Raw genomic sequence first — 12722 nt, forward strand, 5'->3', positions numbered from 1 at the left:
GGGGTGTGTGAACGGGGGGGTAATTAAGGGTGAGGTTGCTCCCACGGGGATCCGGGCGCTGGGGGCACAGCGGTGAACGACAGGGACCAAATCCGTGTCCTGGAGGGCCTGCCGCTCTGGCCGAGGACGAGGTGGCGTGTGACTTGGGACGGAGCAGGGGAAGGGAGTCACATGGGATTCAGAGCGGGCACGCAGGGTGCTCCGGGGCGTCCCAGCCATGGGGCCAGACCACGTGCTTGAAGGGCCCAGCAGCGAGGCCGAGGGGGTCAGGAGGTCCCCAGTCACAGGGACGCGGGTCCGAGCCCCAGCGTGGCGCCTCCCTGGCTGCGTGGCTGTGGGTGGGTGGCCTCGGTGCTCAGCGCCTCGGTCTCTCCATCCGGAAAATGGGTGCCAGGATCGTCCCTGTCGGTAGCTCAGGAAGCGATCAGCCCCTGAAATGACTCCCTATCCGTCTCTCCCGCACCCCGGCCATCCTGCTGGAACATGAAGGCACAGAGAGGGAAGTCGGGAGATCCAGGGTTCAGACTCCCTGGTCACTTTGGCAGGAAGTTTCCATTCCCACTCCTCAGGGTACATACCCAAATTCTTCCCAGTGGCCCACTAGACCCTGCACACCCAGCCCCCGTCGCCTCCCTTCACTCTGTTTCAGTGACACCAACCTCTTCGCCGTTCTTGCAAACCAGGCACAATGCTGCCTCAGGGCCTCTGCACATGCTGTTTTCACTATGTGGAGAGCTCCTACCCCGGATTGTCATTTTTTTAGGTCTTTGTTCAAGCGTCCTCTCCTCTGAAAGACCCTCCCTGACCACCGTCAGCAAAAAAAAAAACAAAAAAAAACAAAAAAAAACCCCGCAACCCAAGGGATCCCCTGGCCCTCCTCAAACTCCTTGAAATTTTTTCAGGCCACTCTGTTCAAACTGACGTTTTATTACATATTTGTCGGCTTGTTTTAACATCCATCCCTAGCCCAGATCAGGAGCCAGGTGAGGACAGAGCCCAGGTCACTGCTGGGTCCACAGCACCGTGCACGGAGCTGGCACACAGTAGGCACTCAATAAATGTTTGTTGAACAACGAAATGAATCTCTCCCTCGTTATATGAGCGTTGTGCCTAAGCTGTGACGCTCTGAGCTTGAGGGGAGGAAGGACCTGAGGTTAGAAACACTCACTCTGGTGCCAGATGGGCCTGGGTTTGAATACGAGCTCTGCTGTTTGCCGCTCAACCTGGGTTTAACCCGGAGGGACAGACATTGGAACCGGGGCTTTGAAGGATGCGTAAGAGTTTGGGATAAGAATTCAGGAGGTGGCAAGACCGATTCGCCGTAACGTTGCGTGAGTCACCGGGTAGATGAGGGAGAGAGAATCCTTCCTGGAAAAGCTGTGGTTTGTGAATAGGAGATTCATGGTCGAACCCATCCGGCAAGGGCTGGGACCCAGGTGTCCAGCTCCCAGATGCTGCTCCCCTTTTTGGCCAGGAAATCCCAGTGAGCCAAGTGGAGTTTCTGGGAAAGTCTTGGCCTCGCTCCCTTCCCCACCCCCCCCCCCCCGCCTCCAGCATTGCCTCTCTGGTTACCAGGAGTCACAAACCCCAACGGCTGCAGCACCCCATTCTGCCCATTGTCCAGAACGAGAAACCGAGGCCCGGAGCGGAGCAGTGATTTGTTCCTGGGTCACGCAGAAGGTGGCCGCTGTAACCCGACCTCATTCCCTTACAGACAGTCTGCTTGGTGGTCCTGGGACCCAGGTTTGGGGGAGGGGGGAGGAAGGCAATAGAGCTGGACTTGGAGAACCCCAGCTTGTGTGGTCCAGCCTAGGTCTGGGGGAAACTCTGAGGAGAGCAGGACAGGCTGCCTGAAGGAGAAGGGGCACTGGAGACAAGGCTTTGAGGGATGTGTAGGAGTTCTGGAGGACTCTTGGCCTCTAGCTCGCCTTGACCGTCTCCTTTGCCTGGTCAGCCGGCGAGGGCATCGGGAGGTGCCTGGGAAAGATGCGTTGGTTGTGGCAGGTCTTGTGGGACAGAGACAGTGACGGGCCTGCCTCTCACCTGGCCTGACCTCCCAGGGAGGACAAGGGACGCTGGGGCAGCAGGTCCATGACCCAGTTACAGACTGTTTGCCTTCCTTCCTCCAGGCCCAGCTGGGGTCACTGGTGACGTGGGCTCCCACCCCTGCCCACCTCCCTGGCACCTCTCCTGAGAGTGGACCCAGAGGGGGGCGGGGCTCCAAGAAGGGGCGGAGCCCAGAGAAAGGGCCGGACTCAGAGAAAGGGGAGGGGTTCAGAGAGAAAAGGGTTCTGGGGACCTGTCTGTCTGTCCCTGCTGGCTGACAGTCCGGCTGCCCCTTCCCGGCTACCTCTTATCACTGCCCCAGTAAGCGCGAGAATTTGGGTGGCGGCCATGGCCCAAGGTCAACACCATTGCCTTGGCCTCCTGCCACCCTGGCGTCCCCTCCACTGGGGGCAGCGACCTATGCCTCTACCGATCCCCACCACCCCCCCCATCCCCGGCTTCTCTGGCCAGGCAGCCTGGGCTCTGGTCCCAGCTCTGCTGACCGGCTGTGTGACCCTGGGTGAATCACTCCCCGTCTCTGGGGCCAGCATGTCAGGTGGCATTCAGGCACAGAAAAGCCAGGCTGAGGTTGGACAGACTCCGGCCTAGGATGGGCCCCCTCCATTCTCCCTCTGCCTCAGCAGGTCAGCCGGGGTGGGGGCAGGGGTGGGGGTGCGGGCAGCGGAAGAGAGCCCTGAGGTCCAGTCCCTGCCACAGCTGTTACGGTGACTCACGCTTTGGGGGACATCGGAGTGGGGAGCTGGGGTTGGCACAAGCCGAGCCCCGGCCCGCCCCACCCTGGCGAGGGCGGGAGGCTATTTTCAGAGCCTGGGTAATAGGTGAAATCTGAGGTCGTTTCCCTTCCCACCCCCCCCCCCCCCGCACCCCATGGCCAGAGGTGCCCAGAGCAGGGAGGGTGCACCGGGTGGGGGTTACTGTGGGGTCCAGGCCTGGAGGTGGGACCGAGCCCAGCCACATCCATCCAGAAAGCAAACGGGTGGCACAGAGCAGCTGTCTCCGCGAGACCCAGGCTGTTCTGAGAAAGGCCCGATTGCCTCCCGGGGGGGGTCGGGGACCTCGCTGGGGTCCTCGCGCAGGCCCTGAGACGCTGTGGGGCCTGGGTCAGGTCTCCCGCCCTCCCTGAGCCCTGGTTCCCGTCACACAATGGGTAGCGGAGCCTTGGGCCTTTCCCTGCGCCCTGGAAGACCGTAAGCCACCAGAAGAGTTGTAACAATGTCAGTAATAATAATAGAATAGCGTGGCCTCGGGAGCTGGGCAGATAATGGGACTCACATGCCAGGAAGAGGTCTCGCTCCCCCTCTGGGAGCCTGGCGGCCCAGGCGAGAGTGGAGACACACGGCCCGAGGTTTTCTTCCCTTTGTCTTCCTTTCTCCTGGAGGCTGAGAAACCAGGTCTGGGAGGTTCTGCAGACTCAGTTTCCCTTGATGAAACGCGGAGAGAGGCAGCACCCCTACCCCCAGGGGAGGGGACTGGGCCTCCCACGGCCCCCGGTTGCGCTCCAGGGGACCCAGCGAGGGCCGCTGCTGTTGTCATGGGGAAGTCAGATGGGTGTAGGTTCCACGCCCCTCGTGACTAGCTCCCCTTTAGGCCTCAGTCTTCTCGTCTGTAAAGTGGGTGTTGGGGCCTCCCGGCAACACCAGTTAGGCATGGCTGGGGGGGGGGTGGGTGTTGAAGTCACGGGTCTGGCCAGGACTTAGAGCCTCCCCAGGCCTCAGCTTTTCCGTCTGTGGAATGGGTCTTACCGGCCTCCAGGGGCTCCTCTCTCCAGCTCTGGACCTCCTTGGACGGGCTCCCCTCCTCTATTGTGTTCTGATCTCATGCGTTCTTGGGCCTCCGCTTTCCCTCCCCCTCCAGGGGGTCTATACAGGAGCCCCTGCCCCTTCCCTCGGCCCCTGACGTCTAGGTTGCCCTAGTCTTGGCCCATAGACCTCGGCCCGTCTTGTCTGTACCGCTGGTCTATAGGAACGACCCCTAGCCCTCATTTTTTAAATCTGCACCAAGGGCCAGTGGAGGCTGCCCTCAGACCTGCCCGCCCCGGTATCAGCTTTCTTTGCTGATGGTAGATCTGAAAAGCCAGCACCAGATGGCATTCTCAGAGCCTGGCCTGGCCTGCAATCATTGAGTGCTCACTGTATGCTTGGTGTATGCTTGGCCCCGTTCTAGACACGGGAGCGCACGCTCTGGTTCCGGGGTTTGCAGACTACGGGTCCCGGGGCCCAATGCCCGCCACTTCTCTTCCTAAACACAGTGTCATCAGAACGTGGTCACGCCCGTCATTTACGTGTCGCATCCACGGCTGATCTGGCAGTAGGTGCAGAGTCGAGCAGGTGCGACAGAATGGAACACTCGCCACCTTGTCCTTTAAAGCGCTTCCAGACTGGGGTTTGCCGACCCCCTTTCTGGTGGACAGAGAAGAGCTCCATAACATCCTTATTCTCCTGACCTCAGTGTTCCCCATCTGTGCAATGGGCTAGCCCCCCGTCCGCCTCTGGGGGCCCTCCAGGGTTCAAGACAGCCCTCCATGAACTCCTGCCTTGCCCCGCGCCTCCCGCATAGTCCAAGCCTCAGTTTCCCCATTCGGGTTCACGCCAGTCCCCCGTGCACTTCCGCCGGGTCCTCTCTCCGCCCCGCCCCCCCCCCCCCCAGCCTTCACTTTCCCCCAGGAGGTTACCAGGTCTGCGGTGGCTCCCTGCCCACACGCGCCTGGGTCTTCCTGGGGCCCCTAGACCTCAGTCCCCTGGGCTGGGCGGTGGGCCCCCGGTCCCCGGCGCCTCCTGACCTCTGGCCTCTCGTGCCTGCAGGATGAGTTCCACCCGTTCATCGAGGCGCTGCTGCCTCACGTCCGCGCCTTCGCCTACACCTGGTTCAACCTGCAGGCGCGGAAGCGTAAGTATTTCAAGAAGCACGAGAAGCGGATGTCGAAGGACGAGGAGCGCGCGGTGAAGGACGAGCTGCTGGGCGAGAAGGCCGAGGTGAAGCAGAAGTGGGCGTCCCGGCTGCTGGCCAAGCTGCGCAAAGACATCCGGCCCGAGTGCCGCGAGGACTTCGTGCTGGCCATCACCGGCAAGAAGGCGCCGGGCTGCGTGCTCTCCAACCCCGACCAGAAGGGCAAGATGCGCCGCATCGACTGCCTGCGCCAGGCCGACAAGGTGTGGCGGCTGGACCTGGTCATGGTCATCCTCTTCAAGGGCATCCCGCTGGAGAGCACCGACGGCGAGCGCCTGGTCAAGGCGGCGCAGTGCGGCCACCCGGTGCTCTGTGTGCAGCCGCATCACATCGGCGTGGCGGTCAAGGAGCTCGACCTCTACCTGGCCTACTTCGTGCGCGAGCGAGGTGAGGCGGGCGGGCGCGAGCGGCGTGCGTGCGTGCGCGCGCGCAGGCGCGCGCCCGGGGTCTCCAGGGGGCGGTGTGTGCGCGCGCGCGCGCGCGCGTGGCCGAAGCGGGGAGGCGGCTCAGGTGCGCCCCCCAGACGGGAGGCAGAGGCGACGGGAGGGTCCGAGGGGGTAGGTGGGCCCACGCTAGGGCAGCGGGCAGGCGCCGGTGTTGTGAAGGGACAAGACGGGGTTCAAGGAGGGTCTGAGGGAGGAGGCAGAGTGTCCTGGGGGGTTTCGAGGTGAGAGGCGAGCTCTTGAGATGGCGGGAGACGAGATCCTGTCCCGGAAGGCCCGAGGGGCAGCAGAAGGCCTTGCTGGGAATAGGGGTGAGGACAGGAGGGTGACCGGTGGCAGAGAAACAACCTTATCCCTCTGGGGAAAGCGGAGACAAGGCTCTGGTCGCCCGCTGTGGATCCTGGTTGGTCCACCCTCGGACCTTCCGCAGAGGCCTGACAGGTCCCACCTTTGTGCCGCGTGGGAGACTGGGTGCTGTGCGACTTGGGCTGGGTGGCCACCCTCTCTGGTCCTCTGGTCTCCTGTGTCCCCAGCTCCGGCCCTTCTAGCCGGGCGTCTGCTGGCTCTGGGGCCAGATGCCCCTCCTGGAGACAGCAGGGTTTGTGAGAGCGAGGAGACCCCCGGCAGCTTCCTGCACAAAGTGGCGTGGCTGAGCTGAGCTCTGCGGGATGGCTGGACAGAGCCGAGTGTGGGGGCGTCCCAGAGGGTCCGCGCCCTGCCTGGGCAGAGATGCGGAGGCCAGATGTGCGGGGCTGAGGCTGGTGCTCACGTGGGCACGCACCTGGGGGCCGCCTGAGTGGGTCCGGTGGGTACGCTCAGGTTGCACGCCCAGCCACGGCAGACCCCCCGGGAGCACGCTCCGTGGCACGACCAGAAACAGAAGGAAGGCCGGGGGCGGCCCGGTGTGGGGGTCTGGTGGGGGCAGACCGGGCGCCCGGCTGCCCAGGTTCCACGCAGAGCCCTGCCCTTTTCAGGCCGTGACCTTGCACACATCGCCGTTCTGTGTGTTTCCTCTGCATGCGGCGGGGGGGGGGGGGGGGGGGGGGGGGGGGGGGGGGGGACAACCACGCCGACCCCTGGCCATGGTGGAAGGATGAGGTGACGTTGTGGGGCTCCCGGTCTCCGGGGGGTGTGGGGGGGCGGGAGAGGCAGGCAGTCTCCCAGTCTGGACCTGGGTTCCCCGACCTTGACCCCCTCCGCCCCCCTGCCCCGCCCCCACGGACGAGCATCAAACCCACTGAGGCCGGTGGCGAAGCCGCCTTCGGGGTCGCGGAGGCAGAGGGGCGGACGAGGCGCCTGTGTGTCCCGGGGGCCGGGGGCAGGGGTGGCCTTGGGGGCTGCTGAGCTCATTACCACGCGGGTCCAGGCCTCTCCCACCACACACCACCCACATCCATCCTGCAGCCTGGCCCTGCCCCCACCTCCTCCGCGCTGAGCTGATAACATTTCGAAGCGAGTTTTCTGCCGGAGTCAGCACAATCTCCAGCCGGCCCCCTCCCCCGCTCGGCTCGGCAGGCAGGCAGGCCGGGCCTCCAGGCTTCCCCAGACACCCTCGTGTCCGGCGGCCATGGCTTTGCCGGCCAGCCCCGTCTGCCTCTTCGCTCGAGGGCTGGGGAAGGTCAAGGCCCCCGTCATCCCCGCGGGAACCCCAGCTCGCCCTGGTCCCGGCCGACCCGGCCTCAGCTCAGCGGCTTGCTGGCTGGGTGATCCGAGACAAGTCGCTTAACCTCTCTGTGCCTTCTTTCCTCGTCTTTAAAAGGGGAAGCTCGAAAATAGTTGACCGGTAGGAACGCTGGGCCCTCATGGTAAGTGCCCAGAGACAACCACCCCCGCGGGGAGGGAAAAGGTGCCAGGCCCCGGGGGCCACTCCTGTGACCCCCGCCACCATCCTCATCACGGTTCCGATTGGCCAACTCTGCCCCTTCGCCCCTGATGCTCCCTCTGCCCGAAGGTCTTCCGCATACGGAAAACTCCTGCGTATGCTTCAAAACCCCAGCTCCGAACTCCACTCTCTCTCTCTGCCGGGCAGTGTTTCTGAGCGCTTAGCGATTCTCTCAGCAGCCCTCCAAGGCAGGGCTCACTGTGGTTCTCGCGTCGAGGATGAGGAAACAGAGGCCCCCAAAAAGCGACCTGCCTGCCCAAGGTCACGTGGTTGAGAAAGGGCAGAGGTGGGGTTTGGATGCAGGCAGCTTCTTTGAAGACAACCCGGCCCTTCCCCCTGGGTGGTGGGGGAGATAGAGGAAAACTGCAGTGCGCAACGTGGGCATCCGGTCGGCGTGTTGGCACCCCCGGGCTGGGCCTGTGTTCTGGGCTCCCACCTCCAGGCCCCCCGTGCTCCTCCCGGGCCCCAGCGAAATCTCTGTTCTTGGTCCCGCAGGTTGTCGGTCTGACGGCGGAGGCAGATGGCCGCCGGCCACCCTCCTCCTTCCACTTTGGGGTCTCAGGGCTGGAAAGTGTTGTGGCCTGGGCCGCAGCACAGCAGCCCCTTCAACCGGGCCCGCGGGGAGCGTGCATGCAGGGGGGGATGGGGCACCTCGGAACAGACAGAAAGACCGAGAGACACACGCAGAGACAGTTGGAGGTCCAGACAGACAGACGGGCACAGAGGCCTGGCACTCAGTCCCCCTATCCTGGGACAGGCGCAGCACCGCCCCCAGCTTCCACATCTCTCCTGGGGGGTCAGGTGGGCTCACAGGGGTGCTCCCACCTTTATTATGGGGGACAAAGGGATGGGGATAACCTCTGAGAAGGCCCTTTCACCACTGGGGCTCTCAGGCGGGTCAGAGCCCGGGGCACCTCCTGGGGTGAAATCTGGCTGCCCCGTTGTCCATCTGGGGCCACGGGGCCCTGAGTCCAGGGGCTGGACTCAGTGTGTGCCCTGGGGGCAGCTGGGGGACCATGATGAGCTGGCGATGTGAGCTTCACCTGAGGACCCAGGGGACTGCCCGCTGAATGGGTACACTGGGCAGGGGACCCGGAAGTTGGCGATTCACGGTTCAGTGAATAAAAACAAAGCAGGGCAGGGTGTGGAGACGGGTGGGGAGGGGGGCACTGCAGGCCGAGGAGGGAGGGCGGCCCCAAAGAGGTGGCTTTTGAGATCGAGGCCTGAAGGAAGCAAGGGAGCCACAGAGGCATTTGTGGGAGTGCACCGGGCACGGGGGCACAGCCAGTGCAAAGGCCCAGAGGCCAGCGTGGCCCGAAGCGTGAGGAACGGAGCGCGGGAAGGCCTGGGAGGGGAGGAGACTGGCGGAGGCAGAGGCGGAGGCGAGGCCTGCTGCGTGGCGGCTTCGTGGGGAGGGTGGTGGGGAGGCCAGGAAGGAGTGGGGGGGGGGGGGGGGAGCCCGGCACTCCTCCACCTGCCTTGCATTTGGGAGGGAGCCTGGAGGAACCGAGGCCCAGAGAGGGAAGCCGCCTGCCCAGCCCTGAAGCCCAGCCAGGCCTCCCCGCCCCCCTCTGGCGGCCTGAGAAACCTGAGGCGCGGGCGGGCCCCGTGCCAGGGCCGGGCGGGGGAGGGGTTGCCAGGCCCGCCCGCTCTGGCAGCTGCCAGCCCGCCCCGAGCGGCCAGCCCAGATGGTGCCCATCTGCTGACGCGGGGCCGGCTCCTCGTTCCCGCCTTGTGTGGTGCCAACCTCCCGGGATGGCGCTGTGGGCAGGGGCCGGCTCGGGGAGCTTTGCAGCTGCTGGAGGGGCGCCCCGGGGCGCCCCAGGGAGCGGCAGGAGAATCGAGGGGGTCCCCAGCCCCTCCCGGAGGGAAGTGGGGAGCCGTGATAACCACAGAGGTAAAGCAGTGCGAGCACATACGCAGTGCCCGCTGCGGGCTGGGTCTCAGCTCATCCCACGTTTTCCCTCGTTTGATTCTCGCCACCGCCCTGCTGGGGGGCTGCAGGGGGGGGGGGGGCGGTTACCTTCTGGTAGGTCTCAGGCGAGGAAGCCGGCCCAGAGACCGTCAGCCGCTCACCGAGGTCACACAGCTCCCGAGAGGCAGAGCCCAGTTAGAACCTACAGGATCCTGAGTGCCTGAAACCCCTAAAGGGAAAAAGCCCACAAGCCGCTTTGGAGGTTGGCGGGTGGTACCCACACCCCTCCCGGTTGTGCAGACGATAGAAAGAGGAGGGGCTTGAATGCACGGTGGATAAATGAACGACCAGCGGTGAACCGCACCGAAGGGCCTACCGGGACCAAGCCTGGGGGCCAGGGTCAACATGAAATGCACCCTGGGTTCAGACGGTCTGGAGCAAGGGGGCCCAGGCAGCCGCGGGCCTGCCCCTGGTGTGCTGTGTGACCGAGCCCTCTCTGGTCGGGGGTTGTGCGGGACTGAAGGCAGGAAGGTGGGGCCTTGTGGGATAAGAGAGGAGCAGGCCAGGCCATGACTGAGGCTCCCCCTGCCCCCTCTGCCCCGTTGATCTCGGCCCAGCACGGGGCCCTTGGGAGACGAAAGGCGGGCAGGAGGGCGCGTGAGGGCACCCACTTGTCCGCGTGACATTCACAATTGACGCCCGTGCTTGCTTCAGGCCGCGCGAAGTGCATCCTCCTCTCGAGCCTTGGTTTTTCCATCCGTAAACGGGAAGCCTAAAAACGGTGTCGGCCGCTTTGGGGACCAGAGTCAGCGATCCCCCGGAAGCAGATGGGAGGCACCAGATAATCGCTCCGTCCTTTCCTGAACCCTCTCTCCAGCCCCAGGGGACAGTGGGAGAGACCTCCGGCCCGCGCTGAGACCCCGGGCCGCGTTCCGCCCCCCCCGGGAGCCAGGACGGGCTCTCCGCTGGCGGCTGGTGGCGTGCCCCCCTTCCAGGTGTCTGGGTGGCGCAGGGGTGAGGGGCTCCGGGCAGCCCGGATTCCCCCAGGGCTGGGCGGCCAGGTGGACCGGCCGTCTGCCTGTGCAGGGAAGGTGGCCGCAGGGGTGGGAGGCCCAGACGCCAGCTGACGGCGTATTTATAGCTGTGGCAGGCCTCCAGGCTCCTGGTCAGCAGCAAAGAGATACCAGCAGGTGAGGGTTCCGCTCACACAGCAGGCCGGGAGCCCAAGGGGAGAGTTGGGACTCACTCTGTAGCCGGATGACCCAGGTTCAAATCACAGGGCTCGTGCCTGTCGTGGCCTTCAGGAAGTTGACCTCACGGCCGCGGGCCTCGGTTTCCTTCCCTCTCAAATGGGCGTGATAAGAACGGTGCCCGCCTTGCCGGACCCCGTAGGCTCAAAGTCACGGAGCGCCTGCCGAGCGCCGGAACGCGGGGCCCACGGGAAGCACTCAAAAACGATCTGTCGCCCCGAAAAAGGGAGGACATCCAGGAGCGCCTGGGTGGCTCGGTCCATTAAGCATCCACCTTGGGCTGAGGTCATGATCTCGCGGTTCATGAGTTCGAGCCCCTCGTCGGGCTCTGTGCTGGTGGTGTGGACCCCGCTGGGGATTCTCTGTCTCTCCCTCTGTCTCTTGGCCCCTTCCCCACTCGCCTGTGCGCTCTCCCCGCCACCACACCAAAATAAATAAATAAACTTAAAAAAAAAAAAGGGCGTCCTCCCACCTGCCACCGCGTGGAGGGACCCGGAGGCCACCGTGCGCGGTGACAGGAGCCAGACACAGACAGACACGTCCCGCGTGACCCCACGCACAGGGGGTCCCCAGAGGAGTCCCGTCCACAGAGACAGAGAGCAGATGGTGGGAGCCGGGGCTGGGGCAGGGGGCGGGGGAGTCCGTGCTTCCTGGGGGCAGGGTCTCGGTCTGGGGAGATGGAAAGTTCTGGAGACGGATGGCGGGGGCGGCTGCACGACAGTGTGAGTGTGCCTGAGGCCGCTGAGCTGTGTGTGCTTGGAAAGGGTTCAGATGGTGAATTTCGTGTTGTGTGTATTTTACCCGAATTGAAAGACTCGTTGTTGTTGTTAATAATAATAATAATAATAATAATAATGATAATGATAAGCAGAAGTGCGTTCTGTATGCATCAGCTGGTGGTAAAGGCTTCGTACAAATGACCACGGTACCACAAAATAGGGATTATCAGCATCCCCGTGCTTGTGGTCCTGGCCCCAGCTCTGCCCTCCGACGGCCGGGCACGTTAGCGCCCATCTTTGCGCCTGGGATTCTTGCGCGGAAGGAGCTCAGGGAGTGTCCAATCGGTGACAAAGAAACCTCGTAGCACGCGGCGGGCGCTCAGGAGGGGGGCCCAGTTGGCGGGGAGGCGCTCCCCTTGCGGACGCGCCCCTGTTGCCCGCCCCCCAGCAGTCCACCCCCACCGAGGCAGGGGTGAGGAGGCTCCCCGGGGGGGCCGCCCACCGAGTGCCCTGTCCCCTCGGCGTCAGCGGGAGCGGGAGACACTGCGGTGCACCTGTGGTGGCCACCCCAGCATGGCGGCTGCAGTTGCCGCCTTGGCCCTCTGCCCAGCGAGCCGAGGGGAGGCTGAGGGCAGCTAGGGACATCTCTGGCATCCCCCCCGCCCCCTGCCAGCCAGCTGCCAGGCCAGCCCCTCTTCCTCCAGCTGGGTGTGGGCAGGAAGTCACAGATGGCCAGAGCTGGTGAAGGATGAGGGAGGGGGCACACGGGGACACTGCACGTCTTGTCCAGATGGGGAAACTGAGGCCCAGAGAGAGGCGGGACGCTGCCCATGGCTGCCCAGCCAGTAGGGGCCTTCCTCCGGTCTGTTCTGTCCCATCCTGAGCCCCAAGGGAAGACAGGTCAAGGCAGGGACGAGGGGGATTCTAGGAATTCCCAAGGCCTGAGTTCTAGAATCTTCAGAGGGGTCTTTACTGTGTAGGCAGTTGTTTTTTTTTTTAACTTTTTGGATGTTTATTTATTTTTGAGAGAGAGAGAAAGAAAGACAGAGCATGGGCGGAGGAGGAGCAGAGAGAGAGGGAGACACAGAATCCGAAACCGGCTCCAGGCCCTGAGCCATCAGCACAGAGCCCGACGCGGGGCTCGAACTCACGAACCGTGAGATCACGACCTGAGCAGAAGCCGGACGCTGGATGGACTGAGCCACCCAGGCCCCCCCCCGCCCCCGGGGCAATTCTCCAGTTCTCCGAGGCGGGTTTCAGAACAGCACCGTCCAGTAGAATACGGTGTGAGCCGCGTAGATAATGTAACTTTTTTCTCTGGTCTCCGCACGTAAAAGTCTAAACGTACAGGGGTCGTGGGTTTTAACAATATATTCTGTTTCACCCGGGACAACCAAAATATTGTCGTTTTGACACTTATCAGGACGGACAAGGTACTCGGAATCTTCTCGGTCTTTGAAATTCACACCCTGATTCTGACCAGCCACGTTTCAGCCGCTC

At 63.8% G+C, this 12722-nt stretch overlaps 1 protein-coding gene across 4 annotated transcripts in view; it reads left to right on the plus strand.

Annotated features, from left to right (window-relative positions):
* NFIC (nuclear factor I C) overlaps nucleotides 1–12722 on the plus strand; it is a 62628-nt gene that overhangs the window by 10163 nt on the left and 39743 nt on the right. For all 4 annotated transcript variants that reach the window (XM_042927960.1, XM_042927959.1, XM_042927961.1 and 1 more), the window contains exon 2: nucleotides 4869–5400. In XM_042927960.1, coding sequence (XP_042783894.1) covers nucleotides 4869–5400 — 532 coding nt within the window. The remainder of the gene's footprint in view (nucleotides 1–4868; nucleotides 5401–12722) is intronic.

This window comes from Panthera leo, chromosome A2 (genome assembly GCF_018350215.1).
Source record: "Panthera leo isolate Ple1 chromosome A2, P.leo_Ple1_pat1.1, whole genome shotgun sequence".
NCBI classification, from domain to species: Eukaryota; Metazoa; Chordata; class Mammalia; order Carnivora; family Felidae; genus Panthera; species Panthera leo.